Source organism: Pygocentrus nattereri, chromosome 11 (genome assembly GCF_015220715.1).
Source record: "Pygocentrus nattereri isolate fPygNat1 chromosome 11, fPygNat1.pri, whole genome shotgun sequence".
Lineage (NCBI taxonomy): Eukaryota > Metazoa > Chordata > Actinopteri > Characiformes > Serrasalmidae > Pygocentrus > Pygocentrus nattereri.
This window is the reverse complement of record NC_051221.1, coordinates 17,841,265-17,864,354: the sequence shown is the minus strand read 5'-3', so window position 1 is coordinate 17,864,354 and position 23,090 is coordinate 17,841,265. Positions and strand designations below refer to the sequence as shown.

Genomic DNA, 23,090 nt, shown 5'->3' with positions numbered 1-23,090 from the left:
AATAACATAGCATGCTGGTGTGTGGTTAAATTAGGTTCACTAGACTTAGTTCCATATGCAGCTGAAACCAATAAGGAGATTAAATTAAAATTGGAAACCAAAGGTTGAAAAACCTGGATGCGTTTAAACAGGTAAATAGATTTTGTGAATGGGTTAACAACTCTTCCAGTCTCTGCCCTTACTGTTCCTGTCAGTAGGTGGATGATACCTACAATGTGCATCATTTTGGCCACCATGGAGCTTCATGGTGTATAGCACTGTGCAAACCTTACCTGCATGAACTAACCCTCCTGATGCTGCTGCTATTGCATGAACTCAAACTATTTAATTAATAATTTATCCACCGTTTTTTCCCTCTTTTGTATACTAATATTTTATACTAAAATTGTCTGGTTCTTCTCAAGGTTTCTTCCTCTTGCTCTTAGGAAGTTTTTCCTTGTCATTGTCACCATTTTCTTGCTCATGTGCGCTTGGACCCAATTTTTTTTTCTCTAAAGCTCCTTTGTGGCAACACCTGTTGTAAAAAGCACTACATAAATAAACTTTGACTTTGATCTAATAAGAAAGCACACTTACTGTTGTCATTAAAATATATACAATTGTACATATACCTGTCTTGTAGTACAGAATATGCGCTACTCTTTTATTTTCATCTCTGTTATGTGGGTTACTATTTGGCTAGGCGGGATTGTAGCAGGAGTACATGATGTATTACTTTGATATAATAATAATAATTTCTAGAAGCCCTGCTAGCTACCTATAGCATATCAATTAACAAAAATATAACAAAGATGTTGCCAAATACTGTACAGCATGAGAATATTACCCTACAGAGGTTCTAGTTAGTTATAGTTATTGTAGACTCATACAGCAAAGCTGTGTTGTGGTTGCACACTTTGAAGCATAGAACAAAATATTAGCTACCCACAGCATGACAATAAACAAAAAGCACAACAAAAACTGTAAACAAAATATATTATACTTGACACAAGTTTATTTTATAAACTTTCTTTTATACATTTCAGCATCAGTAGGAAACTAGAGGTCATGTAAAAGACTCCTCTGAGCTTTTCTTGTTCTGTTATAATACAACTAGGGTTGGGATAGCTACTGAAAAATTTGTATATAGCTACTTTGTAGCTACTTTCCCTAAATTTGTAGCAAGCTACAATTTAGCTACTTTTCCAGTAGTGGATACTTTTTAGCTACTTTTTGAAAAGCAATGCACTGCTTTTTAGCTACTTGCAAAGCTCAATTATCAGAATGTTTGTGAATCTCCACGTGACACACCAAAAAAGCCCAACTGACAGTGTGAACAAGACACTGCATTTAATCCTGTGCCAGAAACAAACACGCAGTTGAAAAGCTGCAAATATACAAAAAGATCACCAGAAAGTGTAACCAACAATCAAACTTGCACACCCAAAGGCGTGATATACAACAAAAATAAGACTGAATGTAAAGTCAATCATTCCAGGTTTTCTACAAAAAATCTACAAAAAACAACTGAATTCAAACCAAAGAATTTTGTGCAAAGTGTTGTCAACTGTTTAAATAAAACTGCTCCAATTTAAACATTTCAGCAAGATACACTGACCAGGCATAACATTATGACCACCTCCTTGTTTCTACGCTCATTGTCCATTTTATCAGCTCCACTTACTGTATAGGTGCACTTTGTAGTTCTACAATTACAGACTGTAGTTCATCTGTTTCTCTGCATACTTTATTCCCCTTTTACCCTGTTCTTCAGTGCTCAGGACCATCATGGAGAACAGGTACTATTTGGGTGGTGGATCATTCTCAGCACTGCAGCAACTCTGATGTGGTGGTGGTGTATTAATGGGTGTTGCCCTCGTCTGAGTGGATCAGACACAGCAGGGCTGCTGGAGTTTTTAAACACCTCAGTGTTTAGTTGTAACTTGTAAAATATCCATCCAACAGCGATCTGTGGGCAGCGTCCTGTGACCACTGATAAAGAACTAGACGATGATTAGCTCTTACTGTACAGCAAGAGATGAGCTGTCATCTCTGGCTTTGCATCTAAGGGGTGAACTGACAATGCAGGTGTGTCTAATAGAGTGGACAGTGAGTGGACAGTGTTTAAAGACTCCAGCAGCACTGCTGTGTCTGATTCACTCGTACCAGCTCCACACACACTAACACACCACCACAACATCAGTGTTACAGAGGTGCTGAGAATGATCCACCACCTAAATAGTACCAGTTCTGTGAGGGTCCATGGGGGTCCTGACCACTGAAGAACAGGGTAAAATGGGGCTAACAAAGTGTGAATTAAACAGATGGACTACAGTCTGTAATTGTAGAACTACAATTTGGGGTGAGAATTAGGCCTGAATAATCTCTCCACTGCTGCAGAGCTGCTACAGCTCTATAGCAGAACTAGATTTCTAGTTAAAATAGCATAATCCTCCTTTGCTGTAAAACCTTTATAACACACAATTCTAACACAGATTTCACAATAAATGGTCTAAAATGCTGGAGTTAACGCACAACTGCTAATTCACCAACCTTTAATAATGCTGAAGATTATATACAGACTGTTGGTAGTACTGGTACTGTTGGTGGTACAGAGTAAAGTGAGTCTGAGTTCACGTTTATATTTTCAGCCTGTATCACAACATCAGAACACACAGACACACAGCCAAGATGATAAAACAGACATAAAATGTCGTGCCTCTCAAGGTGGTCTGCTGAAAGGACAAAATGGCTCTTCTTAACATATCGGTGCCGACACCTGAGTTAAACCTGCTAGTAAGAGGTGATCAGGGTGATCATGGAACTGTCCATAGCTCAGTCAGGTTCGCACAATCACCCACCAGCCCAGTGAATGACCGCACTATGTGGTTCAGGTTTTGCTCAGATTGACTGAAGACTGTAGTGACATTGTAGCAAAAATGTTCACTATAGCTACACAAAATTTTGTATGCGCTACAGGTACTAGCTACATGTTATACAACTGTAACGGCTACAGCTACTAGCAACTAAAATTTGTAGGTAACTACAAAAAGTAGCACACTACTTAGCTACTCCCCCATCCCTGAATACAGCACTAACAACAATCTGTAATTGATCCACCACCCAAATAACACCTGTTCTGCAGTGTGTGTGTTCGCATGTGTGTTATCTGGTGTTAGCTGGTGAACTATTCATGATTTAAACCCACAGAATATCCATAAAATTAGAATGCATTAACATTCATAGGATGCAGATATTAGTCTAGCTGCACAATGTAGTGCTGCAAAAGGCATTTGGTAAATAATTAATTTGTATAAATGTGTGTGCATTTTCTCTCTTACAGAGGTACACACACTGAGGCATCTGCTTCAGACGCATTCCACTGCAAGGACTTACACTTAGTTGTTTATATTTCCATCGCTCTGATGCCATGACCTTAACATAACGCACTGAGGTAATAAAACAAGAAATACTCAATATATCACATATCCTGCACAAATCCCTAAAAGTAAAAGGTGAACAGGGAGAAAGAGAGTGAGAGAGCGAGAGAAGGCATAGACGTGCAGTGGTACACTTGAGGCCAGCTGCAGACAGAGATAAAAGGGGCACAGCTACTTATAGCAGAGTAGGATAGAAGCAGAATTGACATGACCCACTAAGGAACTGAACTACTGCATTGCTGAGCTGACCCAATGTGGATCATAGACCCAGCAGAAAGTTTATATATATATATATGCTGTTGTCACAGCAAAAATGTAAAACCATAAATGGGAGGATAACTGTCTAATAACTTCTTATTGATAATCATTGTGATGCTAGACTTTGGTCTAATACATCTAGAATCCTTCTAACCTTGCACTAACGCAGTTGGTCGCATTGTTATTGGTTCAGCACCATGGACAGTGGCTGCCTGTCAGCATGCTGTCCACATCACTTTAAAAATGTGAGTCTCCTCTTTACTAACCATGTTCAGCACTTACTGCACCTCATCTTTTAGACACATACAAACAGAAAATGCTATTGTTTTCTAGCTCTGTTGTCAAAGTAAACATTTTTGAATAGAACAGAATATGTTCCGGAGGTCTGTTGCCATGACAACCATTAAAAAAAATCATAAAGGAGCTCTTGAGGTCAGTTACCATGGTAACTACACAGAATTGTAACACAGATAATAACCGTGCCCTGAGAGTTTGATGTCATAGCAGCCATTCAGATTTAGAGCACAACATATTCTGGAGCTCTGATAAACAACAAATTTCTGCTACCTATTTGGAATCATAACACTGAGGCCAAGAAAAAGAGAAAAATGCTGTTCAGTACCAGAATGTGTGGTGATCTGGAGTTTTGTTTCCATGGTAACCAATAAGCTTCACATCATAGGCAGTAGTAGCAATGTGAATGTATTTTGGCTTACTATACTTTTGTGCTTAATACACATTTTGGAATGAAATAATATATAATACAATCATATATTTGAAGTTTGTCTCACACATAAAAAAAACACATGCCCATGTAATTCTTTTTAATATTTGATTCAGCAGTGGCTCTGAACTTCAATGATGGGGAGCCACTACTCTACACTTTTTCATTATCTGCTTTGACACACCTGATCCAGATCGTCAGCTAACTCTCAAGCCCTAAATATTTTGGATCAAGTAGGCTGACATAGGGAAAGTTACAACTGTTCAGGACTGGGGCTCCCAGGATTCATTATTCTAAAGTATTCTTACTACAGATTTTTCAAAATTACCACTATAGATCTTTCAAAAGCATTACACAAATGACAAATGCGTTCTAAAGGTCTGTTGTTAAAACAACCGTTCAGCATTAGCACACACTTAGCACACATAGTCAACTTACTGTTGACTATTACCTAAACTTGATGGGGATGTAATACATTCTTAAACAGATACAAAGATTTATATGAAAGGGTGGCACAGTGTTCTTTTATGAAATATGTCACCATGGTGACCTAATTTGAGGGAAACAATTTTGATTTTTGAAAACAATCAGCCACATTAGTCAGAAAACTTGATAGAAGGATCTACACGGCATCTCACTGTGATGAGTCAGGGAAGTAGTGGATGATGCAGTAGTGGATGATGAACAGAGACAGAAATTACATATCATGCTGCCAGTATCACAGTATATTCAATCATGCAAGCATCTCACTGTAACAGGTGCACTTCACACCAACCAAAGTAGGCCTATTTTGGCCTGAAGTATTGGATAAACGATTAAAGTAGGTGAACCTAGGCCCACTGGGCCCAGTCATACCATCACTGGCTACACCACTGCCAAAGCCTACTTCTCATGCTTCTCCTTGATTGACTTGATTGACTTTCTATGCCCTTTATCCACCAGGCCACACAAATGTCAAGCAATAGTACCACGTTACAAGTTACCATGATACACTCACTTTAGCCTCAAGGTTATGAAACGGCTATGAAAAAGGCTAAAAACCAAGATAAAAGAATGCCTAAAAAATATTTAGGGCAATATTGATCATTGTACTAGAGATATTTGGTCCAAGTCATTGGTCTAAGTCATGAATTGTGACCTGTGATATGCAACCATGTCATACGCACGTCTCAACATGAAGATTATCAATGCACAACAATGCAACACATAGCCTGTAGCGCTTTGGCAGATTTGTGAAGGCGTGACAATGTATGCTGGAGCACAGATTGGTTGAGAACAGTAACTAAGTGAGGAGGAACTTTCTTTTTTTTTTTTTTTTTTCAATGGTCAATTGGTTACAGCAACAATTTAGGATCAAACATTCTGTTGGAGAGTTCTGCTACTGTGGTAAACATTCAGATACATGAATACACAATTAACAGTTCTGAATGTTATAAAAGCAAGGAAATGGTAACAAAAAAATCATAAAACAAATCTGTATTATAAAAGGCAGTGAAGATTCAACCTTTCAGAATCAGTGCAGACAGAACATCCGTTGAGCTTTGTTCCCACAGCAACCATGTATGAGCACAATACAAAGGGACATAGGTTTCCTGGGATGAGATTTCTAAAAAGGGCTGTTACTGCAGCAGCCAGAGAACATAGAGTTCTCTGACCAATGCCACTGCAGTAGCTGGAGCAGGAATGCTGCTGACCTGGACACAGGCTGCTTGAAGCTTTAGGACAGAGCAGAACACTCAGCAGAGCTTGACTGCAGATGACACAGCAGTTCTTTGTCCATATATATCCAGTTCATGAACACAAGCACAAAATTAATGATCTGGTTTACTGAAGCACTCAAATGTCAAGCACAGGCAAGCTACAGTAAAACTGATACTCAGAAAGTGAATGAACTGAGAGAGAGAGATTGTGGGGGGTGGATTCAAGTAAAGTATGCCTCACTATTATATATTCAAACATTTATTCTGCAACATTTAAATTAGAATTCATGTATTGCATTTTGTGACATCCCCAAAAAAAGAAAAAAAAGAAGAGGTACTTATAAGTATACTAGGCAAACACATACTTACAGTACCTGCTTAAGCACTTAGTGGTAGGCCAAGATCTGAGCCCCACGCGCAGAACAGTGGACAGTAACAGTGGACAGATTGCTGGCTAGCTGGAATACCTTCATGGCTAGTGTTTACATCAGGACAAGGCTACACAAAGGCGTTCAGGCACACAGATAAACTAATATAACCCACACAATGCCTGTGCCACCACAATATTGATTTGTTTACATGAAAATAATAAATAAATACAAAATCCCACTCTGCTATTGCAGTGCCTGAACAGGCATGATGCAATTGCTCTACCTCTGTGCTTTGTAATGTATTCAGTAATAAAGGGTTACTGAAGAGTGACCAACACAACACAGACATGTCAGTCACAGCCTTGGCCAACTGCTGTATGCCAAGAAAGGCAGAACAGATGGCCTCTAGCAATACAGCCTCTGCAGACTTGATTGTGTGTCAGTGGTCTTATATTTAACCACAACATACATCCCTGAATAAAAACTACAGGGTAAATGTGGTCTATAAACAAACACATACCCACACATATTGCAAAACTTTTTGCATATTCTTGCCCTTAGGCGGGTTAAAGGCAAGAATACCAGTGTACATATACTGAGTAGGGGCACGTAATTGTATTTAGTTATACATTAATAAAATACCACAATATAAAATTGCCTTAAAACTATGATGTAACTTATTGCATAGCTTGTAACTTAAATTCAGTTCACCCAACTCAATTTCTTTAGTTTAGTCAAAAGTTCTCTAAACTCACATTTTCAGTTCTACAAGCTAAGTAAAGAATTTATTTATTTGTTTTTGCTTAATTTGCCTATTAGCTGGGACTCTTTCTATGATACAATCTTAAAGATACTTTATCTTGGGGTCTCAAATATGGATGGCTGTGTCATTACTGTGGTACTTTAAAGAATGCATTAAAAAAAACCTCCAAGATCATGAGATCATGAGTTTGAACCACAGTAATCCCATTCTTTTCCCTTAGAATCGCAGAGATGCATCTTTTGATTGTTTCTGGTTAACTGAGCTGCTATACATTGTTTAAAATTTTAACTTAGCCTTATTTAGCAAGGTAATTGTAGCTAGCAGTATTGTCTGTGTTCATTTCTTAGTATTATTAGTATTGTTTTTTAAATTAGCCCCTATATATAGTAGATTGTATTTATAGGTAGGAGAGACTGGGTATGGTTGTAACATGGGGAGAGTTGTAACACCACCGATTCCACTAGGAATTATATAAGATTAATATGATAATTTTAGTTTTCACCCACATCCACCCCAATCCCACATGCTGGTTGTCAAGGTTGGAAACAGGCCCAAGCAGATTCTATAGAGAAAAAATTGATTTTGCAGTTAAAAAGTGATTTTTTTTTAGCAACACTGTATTTTATTTAGTACTTATACTATCACAGATAAAACCATAAGACTTACATTAGATCCAGTTTCTCAGGCAAAATATGCTGAATTTCCCCCTGCTAATTTCATACCACTATGCTAAACAGTTAGCTAAACAGTGGTTGATGTTGCTGGGGTGGATTGTAACATATCTTTGAAAATCTTTACATACAACTTGGAACATTTTCTTGGAACAAGACTGACCGAGGAAAGACTGAAAAAGGTGTGCCTGCCAATGTTTTACAAAACCAAATGATGGAGTCACAAAGAAGGGCAAGTCAGTCAGAACAGTAAAGGCACATGAGTTCTGCCATGAGACACAGAGCAGATACTACAAATCACTGCAGAAACCAAAAGACCTAGGGTCCAGTGATCTCCGCAGTGTAGGTTACTAGAGCAGCAACAAACTTTTCTCTGAGATACTGGAGGTAGTGTTGGCTAAAAGTATGACTCAGGCAGCAGACCTGTATTATGGACTCCACCTGAGGTCAGCATATGACAGGTTAGCCACTGTTAAGTGGAGTAAAATTTAATACCAGCACAAGTGCCAGACAAATTGAAAAACTTTTGTATATATGTACTCATGTTTTCTGCTCCACTTTCTTTTATGTCAGAAAAATTGCAAGTCAAGTGGCAGCAATATATAACATGGGATGCAAAGGATTGTTCTGGGTTGTTATTTTATTACAGTAAACCTGTTTTGAAGCATATTGCAAAGTGTAATATCTGTTGTTCCTTCTTTTGTCTAATTGTTACAACTTATGTGTAACATGCATTTGTTACAACTTTCCCCAGTAGTGGGGTAGGTTGTAACAAAGGAACACCATGTATTTGACATCAACTCATGAGGTCTGTGATATCCTTGCTGAGGACTGAATTGAAGCCGTTTGTAGTAAACAAATATGGGTATGATGAGTAAAGGTTTGAGAACACTAGCTCAAAAATTCAGTGAGTTACAGGTACTGAAGCAGTCACCCCTACAATAAATTTTTATGAAGCACTCACAGACACGGAAATGTGACATAATGTGGGCATAATTAATAAGCCTTCCTACGCTTCCCTGTCTGTGCTCCCCATTCTTTTAGCTACTTTGTCTACATACAAAAATTATACATTATGCATGCAACTGTCGCAGTAAATCTGCTTTCCAATACTAGCCATTCTGTCCATACAGGAGGTTGTTTCTTCATACATTGACAGATTAGATTTAATTGCTGAATTTTCTGCAAGGAATTCCAGGAAGATCTAGACCAGTGGTTCTCATTCCTAGTCCTAGTGCTTTAGTGTTTTCTCAGCCCTAACACACCCAGTTCACCTAAGGAACAGCTTGTTAATTAGTTTGATTGCATCAGGTGTGAGAAAGAAAAATGAAAAAGAAAAGGTGCTTGGATTCAGTTTGACTGCATCACTATCCATAGTAAAATGCTTGCTTTATGCTGTCTAGCAAAAATATGTAAAATGAGACAAAGTATGGGACATGTTTACGTGTGTGTGGCAGTGTACAATAAAAAAAACTTCAACCCACTCAGTCTCAAATGCTGTGAAGTAAATATATGTAGTGCTATATACAAAAAAGGTTCATTCATTTGGGGTTTCTGTGTCTCTCTTTGTTACTCTCCGAGAAACACACACAATCAAACATGCATCCAATCACAACAAACATATGCATGTCTGAAAGCTACACCAATGGAGAAAGAAACCTCCAGTGTAATACTGAAACATTAACTCAATTAGACAGGCAGGTAAATAAGGCATGCTTAGAAGCATCTGAGCACAATGAATGAGATCTGCAGCAAAACAAAAATAAGCAGACTCCTTCCTGCAACACCTTGAGACACTCATTGTTGAAAATGTGTAAAATGCATGTGAGCGCTGAATAATGTGCTTATAGAACATCATTTTCTGATTCATTTAAAACCAAGGTTTATGTTATTGTTTTTAGAAATATATTTTCACTTCAGCATGTTATTGCATTATGCACAGACCACAGAAAGGGCCGTTGTACACCCTCCCCTCTTCTTTCTCTGTACTATGCTTATGCTCAAGCTCTTCTTTGTCAGAGAAAGAGAACAGAATAATAAGGCCAAGTGGGTGTGATCTTAATAGCCTATAGTAAATATAGATTAACACATCCTTACTCCTCATCCACACTCTCAAGAACCAGAAGTGTGAACATTTATTGTTTAAATATTTAACTGGGCAAGGAAAGTAAAACAAAAACTAACTAACTAACTAATCAATACATCAACCAATCAGTCAATCGATGGATAGATTGCTTCAGAGGCATGAGACAGGTTTGTGTGTGCAGCAGTAAAGGAGGTTAGCCAATGTAAATGTTTTTATTTGCATTTTCCATCGAGGATATAATCTTACAGTAAAGCAGATTGCAACTTGATCTGTGATATTTGCATCACATAGGACTAAACCTAATTATTTCTCAATTACAGACTTGCTAGATCCAACACCAGCTAGTTAATATAAGCAATAAATTAAGAACACATAAATGCTTCAGTCTGAATTTGAAATGTCCTCATAACTGTACATCTGGTATATATTATTTGTAGCATAATACATCCATTTAAACTGTGATTGTAGTATATCAAGTACTGCCTGTAAAAGATCATCTGTACTCTAGATCTATACAAGATTATATTACACATGATGAGAAACTTGTGGAAAACTAATCATATATTTATTCTTCTCCTGCATTTAGCATATACAGTGTTACAGTCTAACTCTTTGTGTGTGTGGGAATGCCTGTGTGTGTGTGTGTGTGTGTGTGTGTGTGTGTGTGTGTGTGTGTGTGTGTGTGTGTGTGTGTGTGTGTGTGTGTGAGCCATCCATGTGCACATCTGCTCTAAGGAAACTAAAGAAAAGAAATAAAATAAACAAAAGAAAGAACAGCGAGAGCACGAGAGAGAGAGAGAGAGAGAGAGAGAGAGAGAGAGAGAGAGAAAGAGAGAGAGAAAGAGAGAGAGATAGACCCCAAATGTTATAATGATGATAGTAGGTATTAAATATTCACAGAAGTGGATGTTAGGCATTCATGAAGATTTCAAACTATCTAAAGAGAAAGTGCCAAGGAGAATGAAGAAGAAAAGTGATGCTGGGAGAGTCAGTGCTGCAGAGAGATAACCCCTTTACTCCCTTTAGAGATCTATCTAGACACATGGACATATACTATTAGGAAAAAAAGATGATTTACAAGTACATTTTTCATCTATCATGGTACAAACAATGTAAATTACAACTTTGTAGCTTAAATACATTTTGCTAGGGGAAAGGCATGTATTTGTACCTTTTCATAATCTAAAGTTTTAAAACAGAACAATAAAAAAATCCCGGAGACAAGACAGGGTGCATGGAGTACAGATTAAAAAAGATCTGTAAAAGATCAAAGTTCAATTATGTTCTCTAACTCTGAAGATCTACCCTTGAACATACTACCCCAGTGGGAGTTTAGTACCATATTATACCAGTACCATATAGTACCATACATCTATGCCATGCATTTAAAAGAAGTTATGAATTCCCTAAAGTCTGAGAGAAGGAACATGCCTGAAGTTCGTCACCCTTCCAATCTAGTGTCCTATACATTTCCATCTCTCTCAGGTTTTCTCAAGCCACTACCAACTCCTCTCCTTCCTGTTCCTCAGTCCCCTCTCTGTCCTACCTCTGTTCATCTAGGGCTGCCTGACCTTCTAACTCAAAGCAGAATTAATCCAAATTTTCAGAGTTCAGCTCCCCTACAATCACACAGTCTCTTCTCATATGATGACCATAACACCGCTGTGAGAACAAAACCTTGTATCTCCATTTTGTTGTTTTTCAGTTTTTGACATAATTTGTAAAAGCCTGTTGTTCTTTATATTGTATGTAAATTTCATGATGATTGAAAACAAAATGACCCAAAATGACTTGGGGGGGGGGAAAGTCTGGTTTCATTGACTTACTTACAAATTAAAGTATGTCTGTTTTCTTCTCCTGTGAAGTTTTGATTTTGGTGATATGAGGTTTTGTTCTCACAGCAGCGATATGCTGGATATGGTGCAAACTAACAAAAGTCATAGTTAACAATAGAAATATCATTCTACACTGAATGCTGTTGATCACTATGACTTGTTTGTCTTTAAATACCCAAGTTTTTTTTGTGCGTGTGTGTACACAGTGTAACCCATGGAACTTATATCTGAGGCTCCATAGACCACAGTGCAATACAAAAACACGGAGCATTAAAAATCTTCAGGTGTAGGCATGGGATATTTCAATGATATGATATACCATTCTGGGGAAAAGGTACACTCAATGGTTCATATTAATTAGACAGAAAATGAATGCAAATGATACAAAAAACCTACAGAGGGAGACTTACAGCTCATTAAAGGGCTGTAAAAAAACCTCAAAGTAATAGACTAAAGTATAGATTCTTCCTCAGAGCTGTAGCCCAAACCACCCCCCCCCCCCCTCAAACACCCCACCACCACTCTACCATACCCGTTTTTATTGGTTTTAGCTGTATTTGTGGACCAAGATGCTAATATTACACAGACCAATAGCTTACCTCTCCAGAAGTTCTCCTCCGGCGATCTGGTACCACTAGAGTATTCCCATTACTACCCGGGACTATAGTAGAACCGATACTCATTCTGGGTCCAACTAACATGTACCGTTTATCTCCTGATCTGTACTGGATGCTGTGACACAGTGTTCCATCATAATTAGTATCTTGTAAGTACTTGGAGGAATAGTCTGTAGATTTGGAGCACTGCATTACAATCAACACAATGATACTGATGACAAAAAGCACTGAAACTGAGCCCAGAGTGATGATCAGATAAAATGTGACGTCACTGTCCTCCTCGTCTTTTACTGCGTGTTTAACATCAGAAGCTGCAAAAGCCTCTTTGGGCTCCACAACTTTGATAATCACAGTCGCTGTTGCTGAAAGTGAAACGTTGCCATTGTCTTTGACCAGTATGACCAGTTTATGCTGAGCCTCGTCTGTTTCTGTGAATGAGCGAAGGGTCCTTATCTGTCCTGTATAGCGGTCCAAACCAAACAGACTGTGGTCGCTCACTTCCTGCAGTGAAAATAATAGCCAGCCATTGTATCCTATATCTGCGTCATAGGCTCTCACTTTAGTCACCAAATGTCCTGCGTTCACATTGCGGGGAACCTCCTCCACACCTTCAGCAGATCCGTTAGAGCTGACTGGATATAAGATCACTGGAACGTTGTCGTTCTGATCCAGAATGAACACGTTCACTGTGACGTTGCTGCTCAGCGGTGGAGTTCCAGAGTCTGAAGCCACAACTTGGAACTGGTATGATTTTATTGTTTCAAAGTCAAAACTTTTCAGTGCATATATCGCCCCACTTTCAGAGTTTATGTTTAGGAAAGATGAATATTGATTGTTTTCATCAGAATCTCTCCAAATGTGGTAAGATATTATGGCATTTTCATCTAAATCAAGGTCATAGGCAGACACAGAGAACATAGACTTGCCTGGTACATTATTTTCAGCGACATAGAAGGTGTATGGGTTTAGGGAAAACACTGGGCTGTTATCATTTGCATCCAATATGTCCACAGCGATGGTTTTAGCAGATGATAACGGGGGATTCCCTGTGTCTTTGGCAATGAATGTAATGTCATACTGAGATATTTTCTCTCTGTCTAGTGGTGACGTAGTAATCAGTGAGTAAACATTCTCCTGGGAGGACTGCATTAACCTGAAAGGTATATCTTCAGATACTGAGCAGAACACTTTTCCATTTATTCCAGAGTCTAAATCACTCACACTGATTAATGCCACAGTAGTTCCTGACTTTGAGTTCTCTGGTACTGCGCTTGAAAACGACGTCACCTCAATTTCGGGCGCATTGTCATTTACGTCAATAATTTGTATAATTACGCTCTTATCTGCAGTCAGTGGTGCCAATGCTTTGTCCGATGCCTGAATATCGATCTCATACTGGTCTTTTTGCTCATAATTTATTGGTCCTTTCACAATTATTTCGCCTGTAATGGGATCTAGATCAAATGTTTTGAGCAGGTCACTATCCACATCGTGACCAAAACTATAAAACACCTCACCATTAGCTCCGTCGTCCACGTCAGTTGCATTTACCTGAATCACCGTTGTACCTATTGCAGCGTTTTCGCTAAGCTTCACGGAATACGAGTCTTTTGTAAAAACGGGCACGTTGTCGTTTACATCTATGACATCCACAATTATCTCCATAGTACCAGATTTTGGGGGTCTCCCACCGTCCAGCGCAGTGAGGAGGAGTTTATGGCTGGTGCTGGTTTCCCTGTCTAAAGGTTTCTGCAGAATTAAGAAGGGCATTTTACGATCCGATCCACGGTCTTTAACCTCGATTCGAAAATGTTCGTTGTGATTAAGTTTATATACCTGCACCGAATTCACCCCTCCATCTGCATCGCGTGCTGCTTGAAGCTGAAAGCGCGCGCCAGCTAAGGCGTTTTCCGATATTTCCAACCGCTTTTCCTTCTCGGGGAATATCGGAGAATGGTCGTTTATGTCTATGACCTCAACTGTCACGTAATGGATCTCTAGAGGACTTTCAAGAGCGATTTTTAGATTAATCATGCACGAGCTGCTTCTTTCGCACACATCCTCTCTGTCTATGTTTCCGTTCACATGTAAGGCTCCGTCATCCTGATTCACCCTGAACAGAGGCTCTCCTGTTGTCGATACGATACGAAATCCTCGCTCCTTTAAAGTTCTGTGATCAATACCTAAATCCTTTGCGATATTTCCAACCACAGTGCCGTTCTTCTGCTCCTCAAGAACCGAGTATCGTATTTGCGCAATAATCCCTCTCCAAAATAAAAGCGATAGTGCCGCAAGCGCAAGCTTCAGTCGCCATGATGCGTAACGCCTTTGTTCCATTTTAGGAGAAATTAGTCCAGAGTTCGTCCACGTTAACAGAGATGATCTACACACTGTTTACCCATGTTATTCACTAGGTAAATCTCACTGAAATCAAGTTAGTAATCCAATCAGCACGGGATGCTCCTTCTAGATGACGATGCCCTGTGCAAAAGCGAATGTAACCAACTGATGAGGCGGATCGGTTAGAGAATCAAACGAATCAGTATCCTTATTTTAGTTTGCACTGACACCGTGCGATTCCACAGTTCATTGCAGGAAAACGATGTAACCAGTTAAACAATTGTATTTAACTGTAGCCTATTTGTTATTGAATATGGTGTTATAGCAGTGCATTGAGCGCTGAGAAGTCGCCAAGATAAATTGCTGTTGAGACCTGTTTAAATAAATCGTAAATAGTCTATTATGATGTTTTCTTTATTCTAAGCAGTCCCCAATTCCAGTACTGGGGACCACACACTATGCACATATTTATAATCTTCTTTATCTAGCACAGTGTTTCTCAAACCAGTCATCAGGGACCCTCACACAGTCTCCAGTTTTGCTCTATGCCTAAGTCTTGCAAGTTAGAACAAAATTGTGGCTTTTGTTGGGGTGCTTGAGGACTGATTTATGAACCACTGAGATTCAACAGATCAACAAATTAACAAGTTCCTTACACCTAATGACAGGTGTCTTAGAATTCATGAAAATAAGCAAAGCATGGTTCAGAGGACTGAGCAGATAACCTACACCCAAACTCATGTCTGTAAAATTAAGAAAAGAGCTAAAGGACAGTCCTCAACTTCGGACTTTAGTTGTCTAGCTAATCAACAAATCCTTCTTCATGAAATACATTCCAGAGGCCATGCTAAGAGCAGCAGGAATAATAAAAACCAGTAAATAAATACTGATGATCAACACTCCATGGGATAAGTTGAATACTGACAAATGCAACAGCATGTGCTTATTATCAACCAGGTTAGCAAAATTTGTCAACATCCTTGGGTTTGTTCCTGGGTTTGTTGTGGCCCAATATATGGCTGGGTATTTGGCCCAAATCTGGGCCACACACTGTAGAGTGAGTAGAACTAATAAATGTGGCCAAATCTGGTCCAAAGTTGTTGGTCCACAACAATTATGCCAGAATTGCACAAAAATTACAAACACAAGGCAAAACTGTATGACACTGTCCAGCATCTGGCCCTATTCTGGCCTGCATGCCTTACATCTGCCAGGTAGTCAACATGCATGTGCATATGACAGCCAGAATTGGCCCAAAACTGTTTGCTATCAGGGATCTTCATGAAGTATCAGTAACCATGCTAATTACCTTCAGATCACAAGACTTCCTCACCATTCCATACAAGCAAACAAAACCTATAATCACTGTGATAACCACAACATGATCATTACCACACCACAATTAGATAAGCCATCATTTCACAGAAGCAAAAACTACCATGCCCAACCAAATTTGATTCTATGTGGCTAAAAGTATCGGATATTTTTGCAGTATCATTTGGTGAAGAAAAAAAGACACAGTTTCAATAAATATGTGCAGTCTTTATACAACTGCAATTACAAAAAAAATCACAACAGTAACTAATACAAAAACAAAAACAAACAAACAAAAAGCAAACAGGAATCACTGATTTGTAAATCTACTTTGACCTGTACTTGAACAAAAACAGTACAAAGAAAAGACTTCTGAGTGTATAGGGAAAAGCCAAAAACGAACACCCATGAACTTCGATCCCTCAAACAGCACTGCATTAAAAACATGTTTCTCAGATCAATTTCATCACATAGGCTTGGAAGTACTTGGAAAAAATGTTGTCAGTAAAGACAGTTTGTCACTGCACAAATACAGTTTAAGACCAAACTATTCACAGTGGATCCATATTAGAAATACTGCTGACATCTCCAAGTTTGAGCTCATTAGAAAGGGACTGATGCACAGTGGAACTATGTATTGTAGTCCACCTTTCAGATTATTAATGGAAATAACAGACATTGTGTTCATTGTGTGGCCAAAGGAAAAAGAGACAATCCAAACTGTTAACACAAAGTGCAAAATCTAGGATGTGTCATGATATGGAGAGGAGGTTAGCGGGAAACCTGCAGACCTGCAGATCTGTCAAAACACTATTTACGCTGAACAAAATGTTTCCTTCTAGACAAAATTTTTGGTCAGGAACACCTATGCTTATTTTTATTTGACAAAATAGAGCAATATATATATATATATATAAACACAGCAGTAAAAATGCTTCTATTTTAACTTTTTGGAACAGGTTGCAGGCTTTTTACTTGGACTTAGCATATACTTACTTTTTTTGTGTTATTTTAATCAAAACTAGAAATTACACATCACTGTTATCGTGTTAACTGTGAAACTCGCTATTGGGATTTAACATTTATGCTCAGTCTTACCTCTCCAGATGATCTTCTCCTGTGATCTGGAATCACCAGGGTATTTCTGTTACTGCCTGGGGCAAGAGTAGAACCGATACTCATTCTGGGTCCAACTAACATGTACCGTTTATCTCCTGATCTGTACTGGATGCTGTGACACAGTGTTCCATCATAATTAGTATCTTGTAAGTACTTGGAGGAATAGTCTGTAGATTTGGAGCACTGCATTACAGTCAGCACAATGATACTGATGACAAAAAGCACTGAAACAGAGCCCAGAGTGATGATCAGATAAAATGTGACGTCACTGTCCTCCTCGTCTTTTACTGCGTGTTTAACATCAGAAGCTGCAAAAGCCTCTTTGGGCTCCACAACTTTGATAATCACGGTCGCTATTGCTGAAAGTGAAACATTGCCATTGTCTTTGACCAGTATGACCAGTTTATGCTGAGCCTCGTCTGTTTCTGTGAATGAGCGAAGGGTCCTTATCTGTCCTGTATAGCGGTCCAAACCAAACAGACTGTGGTCGCTCACTTCCTGCAGTGAAAATAATAGCCAGCCGTTGTATCCTATATCTGCGTCATAGGCCCTCACTTTAGTCACCAAATGTCCTGCGTTCACATTGCGGGGAACCTCCTCCACACCTTCAGCAGATCCGTTAGAGTTGACTGGATATAAGATCACTGGAACGTTGTCGTTCTGATCCAGAATGAACACGTTCACTGTGACGTTGCTGCTCAGAGGTGGAGTTCCAGAATCTGTAGCGAGCACGTGGAACTGGAACGTTTTGACTGTTTCAAAGTCGAAACTTTTCAGCGCGTAAATCCAGCCATTTTCAGAATTTATATTTACAAAAGATGTATACTTGTGTTCTTCGCCACTTTCTCGTAATATTTCATAAGTGATCACAGCGTTTTCATTTGCATCTCGATCAGAAGCCGAGACAGAGAATAAAGATGTTCCTGGAACATTATTTTCCATAATGTAAAAAGTGTAAGGGGAAATAGAAAACTCTGGACTATTATCATTGACATCTGATACCAGGACAGTTATTGTTTTCATCGAAGATAAAGGCGGCTGCCCTGCGTCTTTGGCAACTAATGTAATGTCATACTCATGTTTAGCCTCTCTATCAAGGGACGACGTCGTAACTAACGAGTAAATATTGTCTTTTGATGATGGCATTAATTTAAAAGGGATACCATCAGGAACAAAACAGAAAACTTTACCGTTGAGTCCAGCGTCTAAATCAGATACACTTATCAAAGCAACTGTGGTGCCTGTTCTAGAATCTTCTGAAATGGCGTTTGAAAATGACGCCACTTCTATCTCTGGCATGTTGTCATTAACATCGATAATTTTTATGGTCACGCTCTTATCTGTTGTCTGAGGTATAATGCCTTTGTCTGAGGCTTGAATGTCAATTTCATACATACGCTTGGCTTCAAAATCAATATTTCCCTTTACAATGATTTCCCCTGTGATTGAGTCTATATCAAAAAGTTTGAGCAATTTACTGTCAACATTATTAGCAAAGGCATAAACGACCTCTCCATTTGGGCCCTCATCCAAATCTGTGGCATTCACGCGTATTACTGTGGTGCCTATTGGTGCGTTCTCATTTAACATTACTGAATAAACATCTTTAGTAAAAACGGGCATGTTGTCATTTACATCCAAGACATAAACAGTTATCTCCATCGTTCCAGATTTAGCAGGTTTTCCACCATCAACAGCGGTTAATGACAGTTTCATGCTCTGCACGGCCTCTCTGTCTATGGACTTCTGTAACACCAGGATGGGGATTTTACCAACTTCTTCTCGATCTTTGACTTCGAGACGGAAATGATCGTTTTGACTCAGTTTATATGTTTGAATGGAATAGGATCCACTGTCTGGGTCGCGCGCTGCCGGAAGCTGAAAACGCGTCCCAGGTAATGCAAACTCACCAATCTCAAAAACCGTTTCTATTTCCGAAAATAAAGGAGCGTGATCATTCACATCTATGATCTCTACAGTCACATAGTGAATCTCCAGTGGATTTTCCAGAGCGATTTTTAGATCGATCAAACACGGTGAGCTTTTCTCGCACACCTTCTCTCTGTCCAAATTTCCACTGACATACAACACTCCGTCATTCTGATTTACCTTAAACAGCGACTCTCCCGCGGTTGACACGATGCGGAATCCTCTGTCCTTTAAGGTTTTTTGATCAATACCCAAATCCTTTGCGATATTTCCAACCAACGTTCCTTCCTTCTGCTCCTCAGACACGGAATATCGTACTTGTGCCCAAACCGCTCTCCCAAACATCAGCAATGCAACCATGAAGAAAAATTTCACACGCGCCTTCAGCAGTGAGCCGCATCTCCTTTGTTCCATTTTAAGATCTCACAACGACGTTACAGGCAAAAATGACACGACTGAACACGTATTGACTGTATATCAACATAAGCGATGACCATAGCGTTATCAATTTGCCAGACTCAAAAAATGGCATGGAGGTTAAAGCTAACGCAATGTTTCCTCTTCACGAACGACCATATTTATAACATGTACGAGAACGCTAAGGGGCGGGAAAAATCAGCCTACCTCTATGTCATGCTCCTTTTTTTTCTAGTTTTATACTGACATCTCGCGAACTAAACGTTTATTGCATTATGATGTTCTGAATGTAGATAAGTACTTGGGTGCTAAGCATGAAGCACTTTTCGCACTTTTTGCGTTCATTTGTTTGCAAAATTATTGCAATATAAACAATGTTCAGTTGTGTTATGTTAAAGTAGTGGTGGGGGGTGTATGGGATGGGGAAAAAGTTTGGGATCATCAGGAATTCAGCACGATCTTTCTGGACAGCTCCCATTCGCAACCTTCTTGAGTGCACACTGAGAACAGCACGCAAACAGCAACCACAGCAATAACACAAACATTGCCCATTAACATTGTGGGATAGGTCTAATAATGAGTATTGCTACAGTAGGATTCATAGATTGTAAAAAAGTATTTTATATTTTTCACCTTTAACCATACACGCAGTATTTCAATCTAAATACTGTTGCGCTAGTTTGTGCAACAGCCCAAAATTTCAACAACTCACTTCCCATACAAATGAACTTAAAAGCCATGAATCACCTCCATGATCACTAGCAAACAACAATTAACTGAGCCATCATGTTACAGAAACCTTAAATGCCATGCCTAAAAAAATCTCCTTCTGGTTCAAGTAAGTGGTGTAAAATGTTCAGATTGTCCATTTATGAATCACAAACAGACGCATAACGTAGAATAAAATATGCCTAAACCTGAAAGTTGTTGACAGTTATTATTTTTGGCTGAATCTTACCTCTCCAGAAGTTCTCCTCCTGCGATCTGGCACCACTAGAGTATTCCCATTACTGCTCGGTACTATAGTAGAACCGATACTCATTCTGGGTCCAACTAACATGTACCGTTTATCTCCTGATCTGTACTGGATGCTGTGACACAGTGTTCCATCATAATTAGTATCTTGTAAGTACTTGGAGGAATAGTCTGTAGATTTGGAGCACTGCATTACAATCAGCACAATGATACTGATGACAAAAAGCACTGAAACTGATCCCAGAGTGATGATCAGATAAAATGTGACGTCATTGTCCTCCTCGTCTTTTACTGCGTGTTTAACATCAGAAGCTGCAAAAGCCTCTTTGGGCTCCACAACTTTGATAATCACAGTCGCTGTTGCTGAAAGTGAAACGTTCCCATTGTCTTTGACCAGTATGACCAGTTTATGCTGAGCCTCGTCTGTTTCTGTGAATGAGCGAAGGGTCCTTATCTGTCCTGTATAGCGGTCCAAACCAAACAGACTGTGGTCGCTCACTTCCTGCAGTGAAAATAATAGCCAGCCGTTGTATCCTATATCTGCGTCATAGGCCCTCACTTTAGTCACCAAATGTCCTGCGTTCACATTGCGGGGAACCTCCTCCACACCTTCAGCAGATCCGTTAGAGTTGACTGGATATAAGATCACTGGAACGTTGTCGTTCTGATCCAGAATGAACACGTTCACTGTGACGTTGCTGCTCAGAGGTGGGGTTCCAGAATCTGTAGCGAGCACGTGGAACTGGAACGTTTTGACTGTTTCAAAGTCGAAACTTTTCAGCGCGTAAATCCAGCCATTTTCAGAATTTATATTTACAAAAGATGTATATTTGTGTTCTTCGCCACTTTCTCGTAATATTTCATAAGTGATCACAGCGTTTTCATTTGCATCTCGATCAGAAGCCGAGACAGAGAATAAAGATGTTCCTGGAACATTATTTTCTATAATGTAAAAAGTGTAAGGGGAAAGAGAAAACTCTGGACTATTATCATTGACATCTGATACCAGGACAGTTATTGTTTTCATTGAAGATAAAGGTGGCTGCCCTGCGTCTTTGGCAACTAATGTAATGTCATACTCATATTTAGCCTCTCTATCAAGAGACGACGTCGTAACTAACGAGTAAATATTGTCTTGGGATGACGGCATTAGTTTAAATGGTATACCATCAGGAACAAAACAGAAAACTTTACCGTTGAGTCCAGAGTCTAAATCAGATACACTTATCAAAGCAACTGTGGTGCCTGGTCTAGAATCTTCTGAAATGGCGTTTGAAAATGACGCCACTTCTATCTCTGGCATGTTGTCATTAACATCGACAATTTTTATGGTCACGCTCTTATCTGTTGTCTGAGGTATAATGCCTTTGTCTGAGGCTTGGATGTCAATTTCATGCATACTCATAGCCTCAAAATCAATATTTCCCTTTACAATGATTTCCCCTGTGATTGAGTCTATATCAAAAAGTTTGAGCAATTTACTGTCAACATTATTAGCAAAGGCATAAACGACCTCTCCATTTGGGCCCTCATCCAAATCTGTGGCATTCACGCGTATTACTGTGGTGCCTATTGGTGCGTTCTCATTTAACATTACTGAATAAACATCTTTAGTAAAAACGGGCATGTTGTCATTTACATCCAAGACATAAACAGTTATCTCCATCGTTCCAGATTTAGCAGGTTTTCCACCATCAACAGCGGTTAATGACAGTTTCATGCTCTGCACGGCCTCTCTGTCTATGGACTTCTGTAACACCAGGATGGGGAATTTACCAACTTCTCCTCGATCTTTGACTTCGAGACGGAAATGATCGTTTTGACTCAGTTTATATGTTTGAATGGAATTGGATCCACTGTCTGGGTCGCGCGCTGCCGGAAGCTGAAAACGCGTCCCAGGTAATGCAGACTCCCAAGTCTCAAAAACCGTTTCTTTTTCTGAAAATAAAGGAGCGTGATCATTCACATCTATGATCTCTACAGTCACATAGTGAATCTCCAGTGGATTTTCCAGAGCGATTTTCAGATCGATCAAACACGGTGAGCTTTTCTCGCACACCTTCTCTCTGTCCAAATTTCCACGGACATACAACACTCCGTCATTCTGATTTACCTTAAACAGCGACTCTCCCGCGGTTGACACGATGCGGAATCCTCTGTCCTTTAAGGTTTTTTGATCAATACCCAAATCCTTTGCGATATTTCCAACCAACGTTCCTTCCTTCTGCTCCTCAGACACGGAATATCGTACTTGTGCCCAAACCGCTCTCCCAAACATCAGCGATGCAACCATGAAGAAAAATTTCACACGCGCCTTCAGCAGTGAGCCGCATCTCCTTTGTTCCATTTTAAGATCTCACAACGACGATACAGACAAAAATAACACGATTGAGCACGTATTGACTGTATATCCACATAAGCGATGACCATAGCGTTATCAATTTGCCAGTTTCAAAAAATGGCATGGAGGTAAAAGCTAACGCAATGTTTCCTCTTCACGAACGACCATATTTATAACATATACGAGAACGCTAAGGGGCGGGAATAAATCA

General features: G+C 39.4%; 1 protein-coding gene across 14 annotated transcripts in view; it reads right to left on the bottom strand.

The window, feature by feature from the left end:
* Nucleotides 1-23,090, bottom strand: part of LOC108430948 (protocadherin alpha-C2-like) — a 187,296-nt gene that overhangs the window by 115,150 nt on the left and 49,056 nt on the right. Inside the window, exon 1 of one of the 14 annotated variants that reach the window (XM_037542901.1) lies at nucleotides 20,522-23,042. The exons of 11 other annotated variants lie outside the window; for them this stretch is intronic. In XM_037542901.1, the coding sequence (XP_037398798.1) occupies nucleotides 20,522-22,885 (2,364 nt within the window). In that variant the 5' untranslated portion in view covers nucleotides 22,886-23,042. Of the gene's footprint in view, nucleotides 1-12,426; nucleotides 14,951-17,196; nucleotides 19,739-20,521; nucleotides 23,043-23,090 lie in introns of those variants that run through there. 2 more of the 14 variants (XM_037542900.1, XM_037542909.1) reach the window with 2 other exon arrangements.